This window comes from Lepisma saccharinum, chromosome 3 (genome assembly GCF_977018435.1).
Source record: "Lepisma saccharinum chromosome 3, izLepSacc3.1, whole genome shotgun sequence".
NCBI classification, from domain to species: domain Eukaryota; kingdom Metazoa; phylum Arthropoda; class Insecta; order Zygentoma; family Lepismatidae; genus Lepisma; species Lepisma saccharinum.
In genome coordinates this window covers 56409424-56434061 of record NC_139231.1, presented here as the reverse complement: position 1 = coordinate 56434061, position 24638 = coordinate 56409424, and the positions used below count along the sequence as shown (strand labels likewise).

The 24638-nt window shown below is 36.8% G+C and overlaps 1 protein-coding gene across 7 annotated transcripts in view; it reads left to right on the top strand.

Moving 5' to 3' along the window:
• Window positions 1-24638, top strand: part of alt (SMC superfamily domain-containing protein aluminum tubes) — a 233372-nt gene that overhangs the window by 174525 nt on the left and 34209 nt on the right. For 6 of the 7 annotated variants that reach the window (XM_083118594.1, XM_083118597.1, XM_083118598.1 and 3 more), the window contains exons 8-13: window positions 5628-5927; window positions 7503-7741; window positions 9007-9118; window positions 14590-14685; window positions 17670-17762; window positions 19779-19958. In XM_083118594.1, the coding sequence (XP_082974720.1) occupies window positions 5628-5927; window positions 7503-7741; window positions 9007-9118; window positions 14590-14685; window positions 17670-17762; window positions 19779-19958 (1020 nt within the window). The remainder of the gene's footprint in view (window positions 1-5627; window positions 5928-7502; window positions 7742-9006; window positions 9119-14589; window positions 14686-17669; window positions 17763-19778; window positions 19959-24638) is intronic. The other variant, XM_083118600.1, reaches the window with a different exon arrangement.

Below are 24638 nucleotides of genomic sequence, written 5' to 3'. Positions count from 1 at the left end.
AGTATAAAAAACACGCGTAATGATAAACGCAATCAGAAGTGAACATGAGGGTACGATACACTCAGTATGTCTGGTAGCCGACAGTGTTGCTAACCATTTTTCGGCAATGTCCCTACAACTGACCAAATGTCCCTACGCCAAGTAAAGCGACTAAAAAAACATCACCTCATGCGCATGCAAAACAGAAGATAAAATATACACATTTACTTACCAAATCTTTCTGCTCGGTGCTTCCACAATTAATGAAGGAACGAATTTACAATACAGGACCCATCCCAGATTTTTGTAATATTTCGCATACTCACTAATTGAGGCCTCCTAATCACGAATTTGAAGTTAAAATTTGTGGGTCACGTGTAGAAATTGCAAAATAAGTTAAATTGAGTGGCGTGCAATCGGCACGATTGCTCATTATTTACCGGAAGATTTTGTGTTTCTAATACCTAAAAAACGAAATATATATTCCTGATATTACTATGACCTAAAATTTTTACTATGTTTGCCTATCCTAACCTAACCTTACCTGAATGGTTCGTGGGGTTATCCGTCAATGGTTTGTGGGGCATGGTTTTTCGACCCCAAATTTTAAGTATGTTTGCCTTGCCTAACCTAACTTAACCTAACCTTACCGAGAATGGTCAGTGGGCTATCCGTGAATGGTTTTGAGCTAATTGTGATTACGAACCGATAAAAAAATCTTATTTTCGTAGCACTTTAACGGCAAACGTTCATCATCGAAGATGCCATTTTCGTATCCTGCAATTTTACGATCGATGCACTGTTTCCAAACTTACCTGTAATCAAATCAGTCCACACTCCACATGTTCTTCTACATCGTGACTGTCGCTGTCACATGTAAGCACCTTCTTTGGGCAATATACCGAAATCCATAAGTATATTAATTAGCCCACGGCCATCCTCCTGCACACTCCACCTAACAATCTGTACAACATTAACAACTTTTTTACAGTTCTCTTCCACCATTCTTACACGATCCATGTTCTCCAAGTATGAAATCAACAGTGTGGCAATGCTGTAGACAGCGTAACTAATTGCGAACGTCAATTGTTCATATCCACAAATATGGCTACCATACTTGTATACGGAGAATCATTGCAAGAATTGAAAAGCTTATTTTACAACTTCTACACGTTAATGAACAATTTTTTCACATCACCCCCAACATGTTAACTTGAGATAAATCATCACGACTAATTATTTCATGAGTATAAGACCTAGCATAGAATTACAGAATGGTCCGGTATTGTAAATTCTTGCCTTAATGAATAATAGGGATGTGCGGGACAGAATTTTTTGGGTCCGGATGGGAATTTTTTAAATCCCGAAATTTGGGATGGGAAAAATTTGCAATTTCCCGACCAAATCAGGAAATTTTCGGGACGGGAAATTTCCGAAGCCCTGGAAATCTCGAATTCTACACGTCATTTTCACTTTAAGTTTTTGTTTTTGCATTTGTAGAATAAAAACTTAAAATTTCCGATAAGTTCCAGAAACTTACAATGCAGAAAACGTCGAGAATTAATGACTTTTTAAAGTGACCATTCGGTATTTCTCGACTGCTCGGGATCCCGAAAAGTCGGGAAGTCATTTCCCGGAATCGGAAATTTTTTTCCTGATCCCGGTCCTGACTTTTCTGGATCCGCACACCCCTAATGAATAATGTTGAGTCATTTACTGTTGATTATTTTATTTGAAGTCATACATGCTGCTACTGTGAAGAGATAGATGTTGGTTGGTGATGCTGTACTTCCTGCAGTCTTTAACAATTCAGGTCCGATTCTATTTCTCTTTTTTGTTTTTGTATCACTTAACATTGAAAATATTCTTTACGTTTCCATGTTAGAATGTGGCAATGTTAGCACTATTTTCGCGAGAGTGGAAATGTTTTAAAAAAAGAACTTGCCTTGAAAGTTCTTGGTAAGCGACATGTTCCAAAATTCTGATGGAGATTTGTTAGTTAGTTCTTTTTTCTCCTCCTCGCTAAAGTATCCAGATAAACTAATCTATTCATTCCAAACCGAGAACGAAGAAAGTGCAACTGACTGGCGAGTAAGCTTTGCACCTTTGCACAATAAAATGTTATTTTCCAAGATTGAAAAAGTCCCTACGTTTTCCCTCATTTGGCAAATTTGTCCCTACGTCCCAATGTGGGCGAAATATAGTGAAAAACCCCTATGCTTAGGTACATGTCCCTACGGTTGGCATCACTGCCGACAGTTGCAGTAGGAAGCGCCCTCTCGCGGCTGACAACTCCCCGATAAGCTGCCGGCGCTCTCGCGACAACTGAGGATAAAGTAGCAATGTCTAATCTAAGATTAGATGTCAGAAATAAGGTGCCAGAAATATTTGTATTTGGGAGGACACTTTTTCCAGCATCCTTGCGGCAAGGTACATGCTTATTTCAATTGTAATTGTAACTGTAATTGTGAAAAGTGGAAACATTACAAAACAAGTGGTTTCTGTTACGGACTTCCTCTAACACAATTTGCTGGGACCTGTTGCATGAAGGGGACGCTGACCGGCCGACACGCTGGCGGTAAACAACTGAAATAACCTCCCTGTATATATTATTATTTGGCCAGTAATGCATTTAAATTATTGTTTTCTTTTTCCTTATGTTTTCTTTCATCCAAAGCACCATGGAAATCAGAACGTTCCTTCATTTTCTGATGAACTTATTTCAACCGCCTTTCACATTAGTGCCGTTATCTTGAATCGAATACTGTTGCCATATTCAGAAACTGCAGGATTTAAGCTTTACAACGATATATAACATGATATGGTTCTGTAAACATGAAAAATCGATGTAAGTGTCTCAAAATCATGGAATGACCCTGTACAGTTCCTTTTTGGCAGTCCGAATTATTCTGTGCATAATACACACCACAGTTTTTGGGAGCAAAAGTTTTGGAAAAAAAGTGTGCTAATTAATGAGGTACTTATAATTATATTATTTACTTTATTTTATTATATTCTTTTTGATTGGAAGTTAAGCATACTTTAAATATACTAAGTAAATATTATCTACCTCATCAATAAATTGAAATATAAAGGAATAATCATACTACATGAGTAAATACGGTACGCAGGATTTTGTCAAGGGGAGGGTTATTCCTAAAGCTTTCTCCAAATTCACATTACCTTTGTTTTATTATACTTTAATTAAATAATAATAATCATAATTAATTAATGATACTTATAATTCATTAATTAGTTGAATTACTACTAATAATACTACTAATACCACTACTGCTATCAAGTAGTAGAGATGCACATAAATATAGTATTTATGAAAGGAATAGAACGAAACTACTTTCTAGTCATTCGATTTTTACAAATTCTAGAAGCATTTTTTTGTTTCTTTGATACGAAATAATTATCTAGTCAACAAGGTGAAACAGTTTAAGTTTGAAGAAAATCCATATAAACAAGAAAATATATTAAAATAAATTGAAATAATCAAAGTATGGAACTCATCCAAGGAGCTGCGGTGGTCTGCTCGCTAGGGTGTCTGACAACCACGCCGGAGATCAGGGTTCGATTCCCAGAATTGGTTGGAATTTTTCAGCTCTTGTCCCCGCATAAATGTCCCTGATAATTCACATCTAGAATGTCTCGCTGTTCTTACCAAGAAAACATTTTACAGTAGTTAATGCTATTGCCATTTGAATTCAGGAATTTAAACATGCCAGTGTAAACAATGGGAAGGTGGACTGGTGGCTGTGCATTCTTATCCCCGCCTAGCTATACATTACCTGCTTACAACGAACCAAGAACTTTTAGTTAATGCTCATAGTTCACACACACACACACCCAAAAAATACATATACATTGAACATTAATGCATCTGAGATACAAGACAACTTTTTTTCTCTTTTAAATCAAATGTGCCCTCATATTTTATTATCAAGAATTCGTGTTTATTTTCAAAGCATTCACTCTGAAAGGTGTGTGTGTTTGGAATGACGTGCTTTTCTTCATGCTGCATGGGATTAACAATTCAAATTATTATTATTATTATTATTAGTAGTAGTAGTAGTATTGTCACAAATCTTTGACTGATAAATTGGCCATTTTTAATTTTCTTCACAGCATTTTTCATAATATTTCAAAAGCTCAAGGGGAGGGGGTAAACCCTGTAAGTCCCCCTTGCGTACGGCACTGATTATTTTGTTTTTACTTAACTTTCATCCAAAGTACCATACAAATCAGAACGATCCTTCATTTTGTGATGAGCTTATTTCAACCACATTGCACATTAGTATCACCATCGTGAATGGAATACTGTTGCCATATTCTGAAACTGCAGAATTTAAGCTTTGCAACGATATATAACATGATAGGGTTCCGTAAATATGAAAAATGAATGCAAGTGCCACAAAATCATGGAATGACCCTGTACGGTTTCATGTTGGCTGTCCGAATTATTCCGTGCATAATACACACCAAAGTTTATGGGACAAATATTTTGGGAAAAGTGTGCATTATACATGAGTAAATACGGTATTACATTTATATTGAGATAACCAGACAAATCACACTTTTTAGGAGAGAGTACAATGTTACAGTATGAAGCTATTTTGCTAAAGTCCTAGTATATGATTTCTCTATATAGAGTTTAATTTTTCTGTGTTGTGCAGTCGTCAGTTTGATTACCTTCATGTGCAACGAATATTAATAACATTGAATCCAAATAAGATTTTGCCTAATCAAAATGTAATGGTGTATTATGATAAACACAAAATCTTGCTTTTCAGAGAAAAAATGAATTTTTTTTTTAGAAATCAAGTGAAATCAAACTAAAAATTCCACATGACAAAGGCGAAAATATATCACGCAGTTAATTTTCTCTGTTGCATCATGCAACTCAAGTCAGTTTAGTTTTAAATTATCTAGGACTCAGCCAATACCACTTTGAACCGATACCCATGCCAATACTGATACTTGAAAATTGTAATCCTTAAAAGTTGCTCCAAATATTGATTAATATTAGTTCATAAGAATTCCAATTATAAGCATCAATTTACCAAGAGTTTTGCTTTAAAATATTCAAGAATTACATGAGAATATTAAATTACATGTTATGCAATCACAAAATCACCGCCCCCAGTTTTTTATTATTATTAATATTATTATTATTGCCGGACCCTGTGGCCAAGTGGTTAGCACACCACGCTGCACCACACCAAGGGTCCCGGGTTCGAATCCCGCTCGAGCTTGTTTATTTGTGAATGTCCATTCATCAATTTCATCATTTCATCACTCATCCCCATCTTTGCAAATTAGCCAAGAGGCACAAAATGCGAAGTAAAATAAACTAAATCAATCAATCAATCAATTCTTCTTCTTCTTATTATTATTAGAAAAAGAAACTGAATTTTTCGTAATTTCCAGGATAATTAGACATGGCATTCTTGCTGACCTGTGAAGACCAAAACGATGTAGAAATATCGCCCAGTATCAGTAAATAAATTTGTACCGATATTTCTGATACCAATACTAAGCCTACACCGATACATCAACATCAGTATTGGCTCAGCCCTAAAGTTAATCTTTGTATATGACACTGTTCAACCATATGGACATGTACTCTTTAATTCTTGCAGGAGGAAGAATCACGTAAAGTCCAGATAAACCAGCTGCACAGCCAACTGCAGGAGCAGGAGAGCATCAATGCTTCACTTAGCTCTGAGCTTCGGAAGATATCAGAGGCGAAACTAGCAAGGGACGAGGATAACGACTTGTTGAGAGGGAAAATATCGCACTGTGAGAAGCAGATACTGCACCTGGAATCGCAAGCATCTCGTCTGAGTGAAGCAGATAAGCAAATTAGGAACCTGGAGTCCCAAGTTGCAATCTTTAAGGATGCCTCTGAGAAGGTGAAAGATCTGACAAGGCAGCTTGAGGTAAGTTGGTTTAAAAGGCAAATTGGTAAATCTGATTCTGATTAGTCAACCTCCATGGTGGAATTAGCACCACATGCTACGATGCCAGGGCTCCCAGGTTCTTTGTTAGTGTCTCTTCATCAATTTCATCACTCATCCTTGTCATCGAGATTTTCAAATCAAATCAATAATTCCGACTTTGTGAACTTATAATGTATGTGTGAAGTAGTTTTGTATAAGTTGCGCTACTTTTTCGGGAGATTTTTAGAAAGTAGAAAAAATAAATTTCTTCACAGAAGGAATGTTATTTATACATAAATTAATGATGGACAATTATTAATTTTTTTCAAACACTGGTACGGTACTGATATAAAATTTACTGACACAAAAATAATAATAATAATAATAATAATAAAGTAACTGATGTGTTCAACATAAAATTTTAAAATGTTCAAGGAATAACCTAATTGGTTAATTTACCTCCTTAATGTATGTGACCAGGTGACTGCAGTTCAGGCTTCCCAATGATATGGAAATCCAATAAAATCTAGAAAAATCAGTAAATTTTTTTTGTACTAGGCGGTATTTATGAATGATAATAAATTGAACTTTTTTTTGCATGGAAATTAAGCAAAAGATGCAGGCTCGACCAAGACTCAAACCTGGGTCTCTGATATACCATACCATTTCTGTACCAAGAAATCACTTGTTATGTCTTTTTTTCTGATTTCTCTGTTTTTTACCTGTATGCAATTGTCTGTTAGTTAATACTGCAATGGGTTGTGTTGCCTTTGAAACACTCATGACATCAATTATGCCTAGTAGTTCCCAGAGTGGATCTGTAGGGAAATATTCTACATGAAAATATTTTTATTTTATTCATTTTTTAACTCTTTTGCACAGTTTAATACTTAAAAACTTGGTTGTTAGGATGCTATGGCATCAGAGAATGATCTGGAAGAGTCAGGCAAATCAACTTATGGAATTTTATAAAAACATTCAAATACTGGGAAAATCAAGGAAATTGTTTCTTTTTCCTACGATGGAAATTGAAAAAGAAAATCACTTGTCCTCCAAACTGGTTTCTGTTTTGGAGAATATTTTGTATAGAAATAGTATTTTATTTTATTTTTCGTAATTTATTTTCAACATTGTTTAATAGACTTGATTCATTTGATTAACATGCAAGGTTGAAAATACATCACTTATTTATTAGTATGTTACAACATTATGGAGTGGTTTCTGGAAAGTTATTTGAAAGATCCTGGAAAAGTAATGGAATTTGCCTTTGCACAATGCATGAGTGCTAAGATAAATATTGGGCCTCCCCGATGGCGCAGTGGTAGCGTCGTCGCCTTGTAATCAACGGGTCCCAGGTTCGATACCTGGGAAGTCACATAGTGGTTCAGATTCCACTTTAAACTGTAGGTCCAGTCCCGATTATCCTTACTGTGCATAAAGTGAACTTAAAACACGAAATCAATCAATCAATCAACCATGATAAATATTTCACTGCATTTGTATTCTCTCAAAACTTGTACCATGTCAAAATTATGCAAAATTAATGTGGAGACACTCACTGGGCTTCTCTTGCAGGACTCCCACCGAGTGAGAGGGGACATGGAGCGGCACGTGAAGGAGCTACAGACTGAACTTTCCAAGTTCCGGACGAGGAACACAGAGTTGGAGCTGACGCTGTTGCGCTTGAAGGAGGGAAATGATTCACTGCTGGCTAAGGTGACGGCCATGGAAGAACGTCCAGAGGCAGAGGGCAGGGAGAATGGAGATATCAATGGGGAGGAGGAGGAGATGAAGAAGGTTGACCACGAAAGCATGTAAGTTGTTTTTTTCTTGGAATACGTAGTTTGCTTTGATTGTACAGAAATAGTTCCCACTGATTTAGAAATCATGAAAGGTCAGGGCATTTTGTAAAAATGTTCAAAGTAAGAACATTTTATTATTTGTTATTATTTTGCTTGCGAGGATTGGAAAATGAAAACACATTTGACTTTTCCATAATATTTTGCATACAAATGTTATTTTATTTTAGTTTTAATTATTTATTAAACCATGTTGAATAATCTTGATTCATTTGATTAACGTGCAAAGTTAAAAGATGTAACATTTATTTCTTGCTCTGTTCAATGGTATGGACAGTATCTTTCCATTACATTAGAAAGAAATTAGTATATTTTGAAATATAAGTAATCTAGGATTAATTAAAAACAAATGTGGATTCAATCTGACATTTTATTTTAGAAGAAATCCTAAATTGTCACAGGGTGATTTCATAATCACAGTAAATTGATGAACCTCAGTCATCTTAACAAATAATATTATTAATATCTTTTGATTCTTTAATCTGGTCAAGATTTTGATTGACCACAGGTACATCTTTTGAAAGAGTTAAAAATAAAATGAAATCTAATGTCAGTTACAAAATATAATTGCTAATTATAATAACTGAAAATTCAAAACAATACAATTTGTAATTAATAATTTTCATTTTGAAATTGAACATTTTTCTAAATTTTAAATTCTCAGGTTTTTATTGCATAGTAGTTGTTCTCATGCAATTTTTGGATGAAAGTTCCATATTTTAATAACTCATTGAAAATTTAGGGAAATGTGCGGCTTAACCAGGGATCCAACTCTGACCTTTTTTATTCCATGTCACAGCTTCATATTCCACTTTCCCATTCATCTACAGACTTATTAGCACCAGTTCCATCTCCCTGCAATCCCACTGTGTGTGAAATGGACCTAAAATCTTGGCAGAGAGATTGTGGAAATTGTAGTGAGGTCAGAAGTTGTTTTGGTGGCTCTTGTCAGAGTTCCCCGTAACCTGGAAAAGGAAATGCAGTTTAGCACTTAAAACTTGTTTAATAACATGTTAAGACACTGCAGAATGATCTCTACATTTATTTTAAAATTGCTTGGAAAACCTGCAACAAATTTGTTTTGCCAATATGAGTTGGAACCTTGAAGTAGTCACAATTTTCACTAAATATTCAATAGTTCGGTTTGTTCTGTACATTTTGAAGAAAATGAATATGTGCCCCAAAAATTAACAGAGCAAAATGTAATTTATGTATTTCAGACTGAAAGAAAAGGAAGTATTGTTAAGCCAGTTGAAGGAAGAAGTGAATTCTTATAAGACTGAAGTTTTCAAAGTAAAGGAGGAATTGGAATTCCAAAGAAAAAAGAATAACGTGAGTACATATGGAAGTTTTTATGTCTTCTCCCTGCATGTTTTGAGTGGATAGATGTACGTGTTCATAGTGTCTGGACATGCCTTGCATGTAAACTAATAAACAATTTTTAAATGATAATATGTCTAAAGATCTCATATGACCATGGTTTGATATATGCTCAGAAGTGGATGATAATTTGCGAAACACTATTAACCCCTCCATGCCCATAGGAAATTTTACTTATCAAATTATTATGTTATTTATCAATTGTCACATTACAAAATTATCGTCATTAATGAAGGAGAACATGGAAACTACAAATAATTCACAAAACATGCTGAAACATTGGGAAGAGCAAAAATTACAGTACTTCCTCCAGAACTATGTAATAAATCCAGTTGCCAGTAGGACTAAGGGAGATTTTGCACTGAAATGACAATGACACATGTCACTTGAAGAAGTCAAAGTTGAATTCAGTCTTATGCATTGTGAAATATTGCTAGTGCTTGATTCATTCTCAAGCAGTGTGTGTCACCTGTCCCTTGCCACTTTAATGTGAAAGCTCATTTAGTTCCAAGCAGTAGTTATCAGACTTCTCTCGCTTGCTCACATTGCTGAAATCAAACCCTACCACCCCGATGGTGCAGTGGTAGCGTCATCTCCTTGTAATCAAGGGGTCCCAGGTCCAATACCCGGTGGAGAGACATAGTGGTTTGGATCCCACTTTAAACTGTAGGTCCAGTCCCGATTAGCCTTACTGTGCATAAAATGGACTTAAAAACACCAGATCAATCAAACCCTACCATAAGTCTATTTTTTAACAGTACCTGTAACAAACCAGGCATATCAATAACACAAGTAGGTGGCAGGTGACAAAAGTGTGGCAAGTAGTGGTCCATGTTAAAATTATGATGTATGCAGTGCACATACATCATGAAGGTAAAGGGGTTACTTTTTAAATGCATAAAAAAAGGCCGGAAAAGTTGAATTCCTGCAGCGTATACTCACATCACTAATCAACATATTATTTATCTTATTTCATGCCGGCCCCTGTGGGGGAGTGGTTAGCACATCGTGCTACGATGCCAGGGGTCCTGGGTTCGAATCCCGGCCTAGGCATGGATGTTTGTGAGTGTCCATTATCAATATTATCACATCCTCACTCATTCCCATCTTCGCAAAGCCAAAAGTGGCACAGAAAGCGAAGTAAAATAAAAAACAATTCAATTCAATTCTCTTATTTCATAGTCTTCTGAGGCTTAGTGACATTTAGGCAAGACAGTTATCTTCAAAATATAAACACTTGTATAACAACAAACATAAGAGATTATGTATCAGTGTAAGAACTACACTGATGTATATCACATACTGTAATAAAAACATTGAACCTGTGATAGTTGCACAGCTGTGCACATGGATAGCAAAAAGCCCAAAGTAGTCAGCACTCCTTGCTAAGAGAATACAGTGATAAGTCGTTTCTCCCAGCAGCAGGAACGGTACTTCTTGTATTTTTCAAGCTGTTCCATTCTGGCATATTTTATAATGCAGCAAACACGTGCCATTCCACTTAGGTTCACAACATACCACTTGGATATAGAATCCCCCTAGTAGAGCATATTAGATCAGTTACTGAGAACTTACATGTGCACATTGACCTTATTCTTTGTCACTTACAGTATCAGTCAAAGTTACATGCAAATACACCAGAGCGGCTGTTGAAACTTTGAGCCTGTGTTTCATAGGAATGTTTTCTTTCTCATGGCCTACAAGTGTAGAAAGACAGACCAGCTTAACCAGTGTGTGTACTCTGCTGCTGTTGTGCAAGGATGTTTTTCAATAGTATTTCTTTTTCAGTTACACATTGTTCAATTGTTCCAGTGACTACCCTTATGATTACATGTTAATTTATATCAGTACAACATGTATTATGTACTGGTGTAAGGGTATTAGGCAGAATTGCCTTCCCTTTTTCCTGTTGTTCTGTAGTATTTTGTGTTACGGGCTATGGATGAAGGTTGTCATAAGGGAGAGGTATGGGCATCTTTGACTGCTCTCTCTCTCTCCCTGCCTCCCTCCCTCCTCACACATCATTCTCTAGCTCTGTCATCTCAACAGTATTGGGTCTGATGATGCAAAATCAGAAGTTTATGCAAAGTAGCTCTTGTAAAATACACACCAAGAAATGTGCTGTTTAGAGAATATAAATATTAGGGATAGACCAGTATGTTTTTTGCAGGTGACTTCCGTGAGTTTTTTCCTATGAAGAAGAAACTGGATTTAGATGATATACTTGACAAAGCAAATGCCTATGAATTCTTTTTCATAAAATAGCAAAATAACAGAATTTTGCACTCATTTATAGATATATATCAGATCAGTAAAGTTATTGATACTGGCCAATACCAATAGAGTATTGCTTTGTATATAATCTTATTTGTTGATATTAATTAAGGTGAGCATGAAGAGTTTGCTGCAACTAAATGAACATTCACATTTGTAAAGCATCAAGGACTGAATAGGGTCAGTGCTGGTGCATCAATAACAAACACTTTAAAACACAATTTTTGTTTCTGGGTTGTAAGTGTTCTTTAATCGCTCATATATATTCAAAGCCAAAACCCTGAATGAATCATTCTGTTTCTTCGTAAAATGTTTTTCATATAAAATTGATATAACAACAGTTACCAGTTTTATTCAATTTTATGCTGATTCTTTATTGGTAGACTTTCTGTTCGTGGTATTATCTGTACATAAATAACATTTACTTCATAAATTATTTTATGGAAAAATGACGTTCATGTAGTATTAAGAATCTATTTTGTAATTACCCATGCATAAAAAAGAACTCTCAAAAATGTTAAATTGCTTTGTAATCCCTTGTAGTAGTTATTTTTCCTTTGGTAGCAGCTTAATCCCTGTATCAGGTCTTGAGCAGAAGCAAAACTACTGGAATGCAATTAATTTAATTAATTTTTTCCTATGCATGATTTCTACTAATTCATTTTTACCCAACAGGTATTTGTAAAGGAGAATCCATAGTGTAAATGCTCTTTTTTTTAAAAAAAAACAAACAACAGATAAACATATCAGGACAGTTCTGACACAAACTGCTCTTATGTATAGTTTGGGTTTAAGAGCATGGGTGAATGGTAATATGAAACACAACTTATAATTTTGATTCAGTTGATTCTTTTAGTAACATTTTAGCAAGGATGAGGTCTAATCCAAACACACATGTTTGAACACAGTGATGTTATCGGAATACCAGATGTTCCTTACAAAATTGATGTTTACTCAGTCACTGCAAACAGTTCAGGGGGATGGAAGCATTCAAAGAATTTTAGTTTTCCCTCTGAGTTACACTCTTGCATGCTGGGTAGTGTCAACATGCAGAAAGCAAAATGGTAACGTGACAACTGCCAACATACGTAGTCATATTGTTACTGATACTAAATTCAGTACAAACTGAACAAGCAAAAAACGTATTATGTGGCAGCACTTCAGCTTTGCAGACAAAGCTTTGATTGGTTAAGTGAGTTTACAATGATATGTTAATGATTATCTTACTGTGACAATTGCTTTAACAAAGTTGGAAATGTAAACTAATTCTTGACATCAGCTCTTTGGAGACTCATGCCTGCATGGCCAGTACATAGTCCATTCTTCATGCTTGCTGGTTTTCTACACAGAAGTATACTACTTTTCAAGGAGCTCCCCCAGTTCAATGGTCTTCATGATGTTGGGTAAATACCAAAATTTGAGGATCCCACCAGCGATTGAACCTTGGACCATTTGCAACATAGTTGAGACCACCAACTGCTCAGCTATGTGGAAACCCGAAACTGCAAATATATAATTTTAGAATTATTTTCCTGTAGTTTACGGTTATTACAAGCATAAGAAAACAGTTTTTTCTTTGTGACGTTTCAGGAGAACACACGCTCCTTTCATCAGACATTTATTTTCATTTTGACTAAAGATCTTTAGTCAAAATGAAAATAAATGTCTGATGAAAGGAGCGTGTGTTCTCCTGAAACGTCACAAAGAAAAAACTGTTTTCTTATGCTTGTAATAACCGTAAACTACAGGAAAATAATTCTATCATGCAAGCAATGCGTACATACAAGAAAAACTATAATTTTAGAATAATTTATTCTGATGAAAGCATCTTAAGTAAAGCTGAAACATAGCTACTGAAAACATCAAGAAGTTTCTGGTGACTGGAAGTGTACTACTCAGAATGGAGTGTTTCCAAAGACAATGTCTGGGCAAGTTCTTTCACCAAGAACCAGTTCAATTCAGAGCATTGGCTACTGCAGAAATTGATCCATAAAATTATGAAGCAGTTCAGTTGTTTCTATCTGGTTCAGTTGCTCCATATACTCTCCTCAGCATTTTCTCAGAACTGTAAAAATTTTATTTTCACACACCTTACTACCACTTTGGTTTACTTGTGTGATCCTACTTTTTGTTATGCAACCATGGTGATATGTAGTGATAGGAGTGAACCAAAATTTCTTTTTTTATTTCCTGTCTGGTGTGGAGTGAAAACCATCATTCCTTGTAATTTGATTCCATGGTTTGTTTGAAACAATAGCTATTTGAAACTAACACCCTATATGATTGACTTCAAGTGAAAGTAGAAAAGGTCTTCCATTATTCTGTATTCTATCACACAGAAATTCAGTGTGTCTGGATGGAAGGTGTCCAGAATGTATCTGTTAAATTTATCCCTGTAAGTATTTACTGTGCTTGGTTTACTTCAGTACAAAGAAAAGCTGTCAAAGTTTTTGGCTCGATAAAGTCTAGGGCTGCCAGGCTTGGTGACTTAGGTCACATCTGGTTCTCAGACGGTTTTACTGTCTCTCCCCATGGATGTTTGTTCATTTTCCTTGTTTCACCCATTCACTAATTGTTTTTGGTTCTGCACCCAAAATGCATGTAGCATTGATACTATGGAGTTGATTCAAATAAATTCCTCTACACAATGTTCACATTGCTGCCTAGGTTAGAACTCTATGACTACCAGAATCCAAGATATCACAATCCTTCTTTGCTCTCCCAGTCTTCCATGTATGCAGTGTTTCCAACCTCAAAGTAGATAGCTGAAATGACTCCACCCTGCATATTGAGAAATTACGTGACCTGTGTGGAATTGAAAGTATTGCATATATAGTTTTTTATCTCCTTATTATAAAACATATTTCTCATAGTTTTTCATATCCTGTGTGCATTGCTACATGCAGACATTTCATGCAGTGTCAAAGCAGGACCGGCTTCTCACTAGATACAAGCCACTGTTTGTGTGTTGTCTCAGAAAAGAAGAAAGCAAACCTTATTCTCTTAAACCTGGAATAACACAGCAACCACCAGTGTCAACTTGGCCTCACGCTGCTTTCAAAATTCTTAAATTTTAGGTAGTCTTTAAAAATATTTGAAAACTAGAAGAATTTTATGGATTCTCCTAATTGTTTATCCTTTTGGTTTAGGATTTGAGAACAAAGAATTGGAAAGCGATGGAAGCTCTGTCCGCAATAGAAAAGTCTCTGGAGACTAAAATGAAAGAGTCCCAAAAGCTAGTCACTGTAAGTGTGAAGTTTCTTCATGCACGTGTGCTTGTCTTTGCAGTTGAAGTGTGTTGTGTGTAGAGTTGGGGGTTGACATTGAGTGCTTGCATGTGTTAATGCTTTTGTTTTTATTTGGTAGAAATGAAATTTGTATTGCTCTAACCTTGTTTAATTTTCGTAATTGTAATTGTATACTAATCATAATGTGTTAATTTTCTAATGAAGACATAAGCAAGGTGGACATAAAGGATCCCAGGTAAAGCGAAATAAATGTATATAAAATGAGAGGTTCAAATACAAAGTTTTTGTAGTGTACGAAGTTAGAAGAATACAAAGTAAGATTGTATTTCAATGATAATGTACTTACCATACATATGAGTATGTAGCGTGGCTACAATTTAAACAAGAATAAGATGAAGAAACTTGTATGATATATTTGTTTGAGGATCCAGGTAACTGGACTGAGTATCATGGAAAGTTATATCCTGATGCCTGTGCTGAGGACTATGGAAAGTTTTATCCTAATGACTGTGCAATTTGATATTTATTCCTTTTTCTGTGAGCTTCTTAAAAATAGGATGCACTGAGAACTAAGAGATACAGTTCAGTATAAATACTTAATTCGTAACTTCATGTGGAACACTTTAAACATTAGCTGAATACTAAGTTGCTGACCAAGGCAGTTTATTAAGATAAAAACACTTAACAGGTAACGTTTCGACCCTGTATCAGGGTCTTCCTCAGACTGCCTTGGTCAGCAACTTAGTGTTTTTAAATATGGAAACAAGGTTTAATTATATTACTATAGCTGAATACACATAATAAATTGCAATGCAAAGTGAACTTCACTAGAACATGGTTGGCTCCATTGGTAATTTTGAACCATGAATCTTCAAAAAAGCAACATATCAGTTTCTTCTTTTTGTTTCATTCACAGCCATGCAATGCATGAACTTAACCTGATTGAAATTGTGAATTACAGTGTGTCGCAGTGCAACACCTACAAACCTTCATGGTGGTGTATAGATGACATAAGGCAAACAACTGCCTTTTTTTTTCTCTTTTGACTAATTGCAACGACAAGGATGAATGGTGGTTAGATGAAATTAATGAGAGGTATTCACAAAGAACATGCATGCCCAGTTCATGGCTGGAAGCCAGAACTTTCAGTAACAAAATCGTAGTCACTAAGTTTAGCTTATCGAGGTTTTGTTAACTTTAAAGAAAAATGTGATTTTATCTAATATGTCTGCAACATTGTAGTGTAGATTTACCGTTGTCACTGGCTCATAATGATAGTATTCCAGATGGACAATATACTAAGATTTTTAGTATACTGTGGATGAACTGCGTAGCCAAAAGATAAATGCCATTGTCTGGACTGTGTGTACTTCTGGACAATGAATGGCTATCTCATTACAAGCATCAAATAAGATATGAAAGCATGTCATGATTTAAGGGAAAGGAGTTAGACAAGCTACTTGATCCTGTTTGCATCTCTGCTGCCATGATACTGTTTGTCTAGTTTACCATCACACATGTCTGCCAGCAAAAATAAATGTCAGTGGCAACCCTGAATTTATGCTGCATAGCTGCATACATACAAAATAAAAATTACAGTTTTACAAGAGATTGTGGCATCAAAAGCACATCCTTATGAGCAAAATGTCCATTCTCAATTCTGAAGTTTAATTGAAGATGGCAGAAGGGTATGGTAACATATATGAAAGGTGCAACCATTTGTCTAATACATAATGATAATGCTTTGATGATTTTCACTCGGTGCATTTTTTAAATTATTTGAATGATCCACAACTTTTGACACCCTGTATTTGGGGATAATGCACATTACAAAAGAGCTGCAGTGGTCCAGTCAGTAAGGCATCTGACTGCCACATGGAACACCTACTTTCCATTCCAGAGACAGGTGATCTCAGATGGGAGGTTTTCAACAGTGTTTTGCATAAAAAGCTCTGTGGCTCACCCAGCCTCTAATCAGGTGGTTAAGGCATCTCGAGCCAGTCACATCACCTGCACTGCTACCAAGATAATGTATGTAATCCTATTATCCACACCCACTATATGCACTTGCATAGCATGATGCAAATCTCAGTAGGGCATCCCCAACAAGGTAGTGGTAAAGGTGTCACCTTGTAATCAAGGAGTCCCAGGTTTGATCCCTTGTGGAGGCACAGTGTTTCAGATTCCACTTTAAATGATAAGTTCTGATTAGCCTGGCTGTGCATCAAATTGACTTAGAATACATTTTGGGTTAAATTTATATTTCAACATAAGATTTCAAAGTTTATTATATAGCCAGTTATATATGCCAGAAGGTTTATTATCCTGGTACAGTTCCTGTGAATAAGCGATCTGTCGTCTTTGGGCTGTTGTTGCCAAGTATATTTCTGAGGCCAACATTACGCTCAAAGGGCTTGTTGCTTTCCACTCACCATGTGAAATACCTTCCCCTCTTCTCTGTGAACGTTGCAACCTATTTTCCCATGCAGAGTGAACAATGGGCTCTGGTTGGCAGAGAAGAAAGCACATGCTGTCTCCTGTGCTCCTTTTTTGTGGGTGCAAAAACACATGCTTTCTGGCAATGGGTGCCAGCAGACAACAGATCACCCAGTGGCAGGAACCAAACTTTCTGGCTTATAATACCTGTGGCAATACATGTATGTTTTTCGTAGCAAGTGTGCTTCACCTTTTTTGCTTCGGTAAGCAAGAGGTGCATGTTCATGCAGTGAACTATTGCATACAGAGGTTGAAATCTGAACTTGCTTTTGTCTTTGTGAAGAAAGTTTGGCTTTCCTTTAAATACCTGCACTGATAAGGATTTCCAGTCTTCTGGTGTTGGGCTGTAACTCTTCTTCTCTCCTGTATTGGTGATGCTTCTTTCTCTACAGCTGGTCTACACTCTTGTAAATATTGCCTCGTAGTGCGTGTGGCAAGCTTCGTTCTGCTTTCCTAACTGCTTATTGGTTGAATTTGTTTTGCAGGAAATTAGTCAAAAAGTCCAGGTCGAGGAGAGGAAAGTTACCAAGCAGCTTCTGCAGAGGTTGTTGCCTGAAGTGACAGTGGAAGAGATGAAGGTGAGTGAGAGTTCAATTAGATTTACTGTACAATTAATGGGCGATAATTGGCAAACAATTTGGAATTTTCTAGAGCTGACTTTTTCAATGCACTATGAACCTAAAAGATCTATTAAAGTTGGGGTTGATGATCAGGTTATTGAACCTTATTGACATTCATTTTTGATTATATTCATAAACACGATCTTTATGCTATGTGATGTCTGCATCATAAATGGAGTAAGAGACTAATGTCTGCTTGTATCTACTGGCTAGACCCTATTTTCTGGTGTTGGAGTTTCAAATTGAGCTAATTTGTTGGCTAATTCTGAGGGCTTCAGTCCTATTAATGGGATGAGCTTCCTTTCTGTGATTGTGATGGACTGATCTTACAAGTCTGTCAGCTGGACACATATCATGTGATCTCTGCCAGCCATGTTCACCTTGGACTCAAAGCAGTGATTTTGTAGTGGAATTACGCACAGCAGAAAGGTTACTCAAAGTCAAGCAGATGGAAACGGTCGAGAGGCCGCACGGATTTATCGAGCCATGTACCCGGACAGACAGCACCACCCAAACTAAAAAACTTTTGCATCCATTTATGGGTGTTTGTGTGAGCATGGGTCCTTTCATACAGGCGAACATGGAGGGTGGCCGCGGCATGTGCGTACACCAGACCTGGAGGAACATGTGCTACACGATATTGAGAACAACCCCAGTACAAGCTCCAGGCAAGTGGCCCGCCAGCATGGTGTAAGCCACGGTCTTGTGTATCCTGCATGAAAACTGCTACTATCCCTATCACCTGCAATGTGTGCAGGGATTATCACCAGTGGATTTTCCTCCAAGGGAACTGTTTTGTCGCTGGTTTTTGCAACATGCCACTACCATTTTGGGATTTCTGTCGTCAGTCCTCTTCACCGATGAAGTGACCTTTGGTAGAGATGGCATCGTCAACATACACAATCGTCATCTGTGGGCTACAACCAATCTTCGAGGAATGGTCGAATCATCTCATCAGCAATGGTTCAGCATCAATGTTTGGGCAGGGATTATTGGCGACCACCTACTTGGACCATTTGTTCTTCCACAACACCTTAACGGACAGACATATCTGGAATTCCTGCAGAACACTCTGCCTCTTTTGCTTCAGAATGTGCCTTTGACAATACGACAGGTAATGTGGCTGATGCATGATGGAGCGCCAGCCCACTTTCACGTTATTGTTCGTCAACACCTCAACATCATCATCCCTAGAAGATGGATCGGATGAGGAGGCCCTGTGGCATGGCCCGCTCGATCACCGGACTTAAACCCCCTTGATTTTTACTTGTGGGGTCATCTGAAAAGTGTTGTGTATGCTGAACCAGTTCCTGATGTGCAGACCCTTGAACAGCATGCCCATGTAGCCTGTGACGCTATTCGGGTACAGGCTGGAACATTCGAACAAGTGAGACAATCCATGATGCGACGCGTGGACGCTTGCATTGGATCCCATGGAGGCCACTTTGAACACCTGTTGTAACATGGATGAAAGTCATGCCATGTAATGTGTACCGGTACTAATTGCTTTATTGCAGACTCACTGTCCATTTCCGAACATATGTTGATATGAACTTTTTTGTTCCTTTTCCTGCCAGGAATCACCTCCTGAAGTTTGTTCCTATAGTTTCTGTTCACCCTGTATATACTTCCGAAGATGCAGCCTGCAATTGTTGGATATTGGTACTTTATTCATATCAGTTATATTTTCATGTAGGTCCATTTTAATGAGGAGGAATCTTTTTTCTTTTTTAAGTTAAAGAACACTAAGTAACTATGGACATAGTAATTGGAATGTTTTCCTTTTTTTAGAGTTTGCTAAATTTCATTTAAAAGTTATAGAAATTAAAAAATGCACTGTCCTATTTGTAGGATCCTGATACATATGGGTTAATCAATCTGATCTACAGTATGTAATACCAGTACTAATTTAAGGTTGTTTTGTGGTTTAAGACGAGTTCCAGGTGTGTAATGTGTCTGTGTACCCCTTTGCAGGATTACAGTTCCTGGGTGGAGAGGTTTGAAGGAGCAGCCAAAGAGTTCCTTTCCGGTGCCAGCAAGTCTCAGGTTTCTTCAGAGGAGCCTGCTCACCAGGACATGCTGGACGAGTTGGAGAAGCAGAACTCCCAGCTGCAGGCCATGGTCACGCACTACAAGACTATCATAGAGGACACCGTACGTATCAGCTTTTCTCTTACTTTCCAATGTACCATGGTCGCTATTAGAGAAAACCTAGAAAGTCAATGAAAGTAAGCTAAGATTTAAAAAGAATCACAAATTTTGTAAAACATTTTGGAAATAACTGGAAATTGCAGAGAAACCTGGTGAGGTTCAAGAGCTTTCTTCTTGTCCAATGAGAAATTTAAAAACTTATTGATCAGTATTCACAAATGTAATGAGGTTTTTAGGAGATGAAGTCCGTAAATAGGTCTCAAGGAACTCTGCAAAGAATTTCAAGAATTCAATAATGACCACTTATTCCCTTATTTCACAATATAATCCCCACCAATATTGATACTTTTATCCCACTGCTTTATCAATGTTATGATATTTGCAGCATTAAAAATCTGATCTGTTGCCTCAGCTAAATCTCACACTTTACATTCAACTTCATAGCCTTTTGCAAAGCAATTGTCACCAAGGCATCACTTAATGTGACAAACCCTTCTTAGCATACACATAAGCATTTTTTTTAATGAACACCCTTTCCAGGAATCCCTTTGGTCATAAGAACCACATGCAAAATTGTGTCGCCAATTGTGATAATGAGCTGCACACGCACAGGATGCTGGTTCACATAGCTTGAAGTTGGATTGTTTTCCCATCCAGAGACCTCTTGAAACTTTTTAACTACCATTATCAGCTATTCCATAACTTTATTTCTGAAGCTTTTGTGGTGGTGAATAATGAAGAGATAGACTTCTGAGCTTTTACTTCAGGGATTGAAGTGCAGAGATATGAGCAAGACTTTTTTTTTTAATGATGATGATGATGATGATGTGTTCCCAGTAGTTGGATGACTTACTGTTGATCTGAGTTGTGGTAAAGTGAATTTTGTGACCCTCATTGATAGAATGTTCTGGTAACCCTGATTTTTCTGGATGAAAATTCTTAATGTAGCCATTCTTTTGCATGATTTTTCAATTGTCCTCACTGTTTGTCCAATATAGTCTGTACTGCCTTTGCATGTGATACACTAAACCTTGGTCACCTCTTTATCCTAGGACATCCTTTGGATTCTGAAAGCTCAGAAACCTATCTAGAAGTGACCTGTTTGATATTCCGAAGAAAATATATTCATTCTCCCACAACTATTTGTGACTTGACTGACTTCCATTTGTATTTTGATTTCTTATTTCTTGCCACCAAAATAATCAAACTTGGCTCTTAAATTAGCAATTGTTACTGAGTTTTATCAAGAGTTGATAAGCCTGATTTATGTTTTAATTAGAGCTGGGCTGATACCACAATTTGCTGATACTGATACCAATACTTGTATAATTCCAGAATAAAATAACAAAGCCCAATTACCGAGTCATACTAACTTGTCACATCTAGGCACGTATCTAGAAATTTGGTGAGCCAATCCGAGCCAAGTGTCTCAGAAATATAATAATAAAAGTGTTTCTATTTAAGACATTAATATAATTATTTGTAATAATATGAAAATTAATTAATTGGTACTTCATTTCTTCGATGCGTATGGAGTATTGGTGTATGTAACCACAGACTAAGAAACGGAGGGAAGACAACGTTAATACTTATTTTGTTCTTATTCTCTTGACTAAAAAATATTGTTATTACTATTACTATTACTATTGTTATTATTATTGTAAAAAGATGCTATTAAATCAGAGATAAAACAGCAAATATTCATCATCTGGCTTAAGTGTAGTTAAGACTGCTAAAATTTGTGTAAAACAACAGTCATGGCAAGGAAATTTATGTCAAAGAAGTAAAAGAATTGAATATTTATTGAATAACGAAAATAATGATGGTACGTCTCTTTGTTAAAAAGTAAAGTTCCTTATAAATACTTTATGTACATAGTGTGCATAAATCTTTAGAGGGGCCTCTACGATGGTGTTGCCGTCGCCCTGTAATCAATAGATTGCAGGTTCGATACTCAGTGAGGCACATAGTGGTACGGGTCCCACTTTAAAATGAAGGTCCAGTCCCGATTAGCTTATCTTTCTTAGTACTGTCATTCAAAGCCGTACGTTCTCAATTTAATCTCGGCGAAAATTATTGATTGATTGATTTGCTATATTTTGCTTCACTTTTTGTGCCACTTTTGACTAATTTGCGAAGATGGGGATGAGTGATGATGTGATGAAATTGATGAATGGACACTCCTAAACATCCATGCCCAGGCCAGGATTCGAACCCTGGTGTCGTAGCGCGATGCGCTAAGCACTCCGCCACAGGGGCCAGCTTTTGGCGGAAATAAGTAGCCATCATTGGCCGATACCGGCAGTCACATGAAAGACAGAGGTGAAGATGATAAATATAAATTGCTGATTCCCCTTTGTGCTTGAGCGTAGATAAAACAAAGCTAATTTCATCCATCCCTTCCAAGAACTCCGCACCTACCTGACCTGGCATTAGTGCAGCGGGGGGGTTAAAAACATCCACCTATCTTACTATCACGAGTTTCCATGCCCTCATGGTCACGTTCAGGTTCAGCATTCACTTACCCATGCCTTTGATCTTGCCATATGCTTCCCAGGAGAGTGGGTTTTTATCCAGTGTTTCTAGGAAAATCTATGTAACTTCCTGTGATGGTCTCCCAATCTGTCACAAGGAAGGGTGAACGAACTTTTAAAAGGGACAAATGTCTAGCCATTTTAAATCTTTGATATCGGATGGTATCGGTAAAAGAAAATCAACCGATATCGGTATCGGCTCAGCCCTAGTTTTAATGTATTATATTTTATGATTATATATGTATATGTTGTATAGTTATTTTCACATGCATGGTATGGACCAAAATGATTTCATCACTTGCCACTGAGTTTCAGTATTAGAAATTGGCAGAAGCAAGACACAAAATGCAATTGTTATTTTGTAGTTTGACATCTCAGGTTGTCAATTTTAATAACTACACAATCCTGTTCCTTATGAACATGGGAAATTTGCATGTTACTGGAAATATTTTCAGTGTAAGAGAGTTGAATATTCACACATTATGCATAATTTCCTTCACATTTTTTTTGCCCAATTTTGTACCAGGCTGATAGTGACTGTGTGTAAATAAATACTTGACAAAATTCATGAGTACAATATATCCACGCACCAAGCACTTGAATGTTCAAGCTTCACATACAGGCAGGTTATCAAACCATTATGTGGATCAAAAGATTTTGCCTGACAAGAAATGTTTCAATGTGAAAAAAAATAGCAGAAATGCAGGGTTTGACCAGGACTTGAACCTGATTTTCTTGCCTACTGTGCCTTTGTGTTACTATCTGAACTGCAGAGCCAAACCTGATTTGACGGGTTTTTTTTTAATTCTGCCATTTTACTCGTGCAGCAGTTAGTGATACCACAATAGGAGCTGTTGCCTTTGAAACATTCATGATGTCTTCAGTGCCAAGCACCTCCTAGTGGGGAGCTGTATATTACATTGTATTTAGGCACAGACAGACGATATACTACACTACATAGAAATTTAAGTGAAAAATTTCAGTCTTTATGACTCAAACTTGGTTTTTTGTTTCAAGTTTTAGTCCAGCTTTTTCACTTATCATAGTAGTCAAACCCAGATTTTACGTCTTTCAGGGTCACATAAATAAAAAACGTAAAATGCGGGAAATGTAAAAAGCAGGAAAGCATAAGGCGAGGGGTGAAACTCAAGTGTCAGTAAGAAATGACTACACAATTGACTTTTTAGGGTGTATATTGTATCAAAATTTATTTAACAACAGGGAAGAAGTACGATAATGAATTTCTAAGGACAAAAAGAAGATGTGCTGTGAAAGTCAATGACGGATTAGTGGGACCCACTTTCGAGGGTAGGGAAGGTGGATGACTGCTTCCAACTGCTGCCTATTAGGTTCAGTTTATGCATCTAATCGTGTGAGATCTCCGTTCACTCTGTAAACTGGTCATTACTTGCTATTTTTAGAAGTCGCAGGTAATTGGATGGAGGGGGTGATCATTTATAGCTGGATGCCACGCATCTTGATATACTGTAATCAAAGTGTCCTGAAGACGTGCAGAATGGTTCACATTCCACTTTGAGCTGCATATGTATCCAGTCCCGATCAGCCCAACAGTGTGATGTGAACAAAACAAGCTTTGTCAAACTTATGCATTTTTAGACGTCGCAATAAATCAGTAACAGACGCAGGATTTTCGAAAAGGGAAATGGGCTTACGTATCCTTTTTATAGTAGTCAGCTCTCACTTTGCCATCTTTTCCTGCCTTTGACGTTCTTTTTTTAGAAATACTGGCCAGAGGAAGGGGGCTTACGACCCCCTTCACCCCTTTTGGGCACACCAGTGATTGTTATTTACATCCATGTTAATTGACGATTTATTATTGGATTTAGAAGTCTTGCAGAGGGCAAACACCCCTTCCACCAATAGTTTCCCCATAAATAACGTGTTTCCTTTTCTTCTTCTTCTTCTTTGCGCCAACGTTTAATATTGCGTGATTTATTTTCAGCATGTGAATGGTTCTGAATAAAAGTGGCGATTATATTATTCTTAGCATTATGTGCTTTTCCTTCCTACACTGCTCTGTGTGCTCAAGGAAGCTCTCCAATATTGTCATGTCAATGCTTCAGACATATGAGCAAGATTTCCAATGCAGGGCATTAAAAAATAAGAAAGAGGTTGAATCCTTCAATTA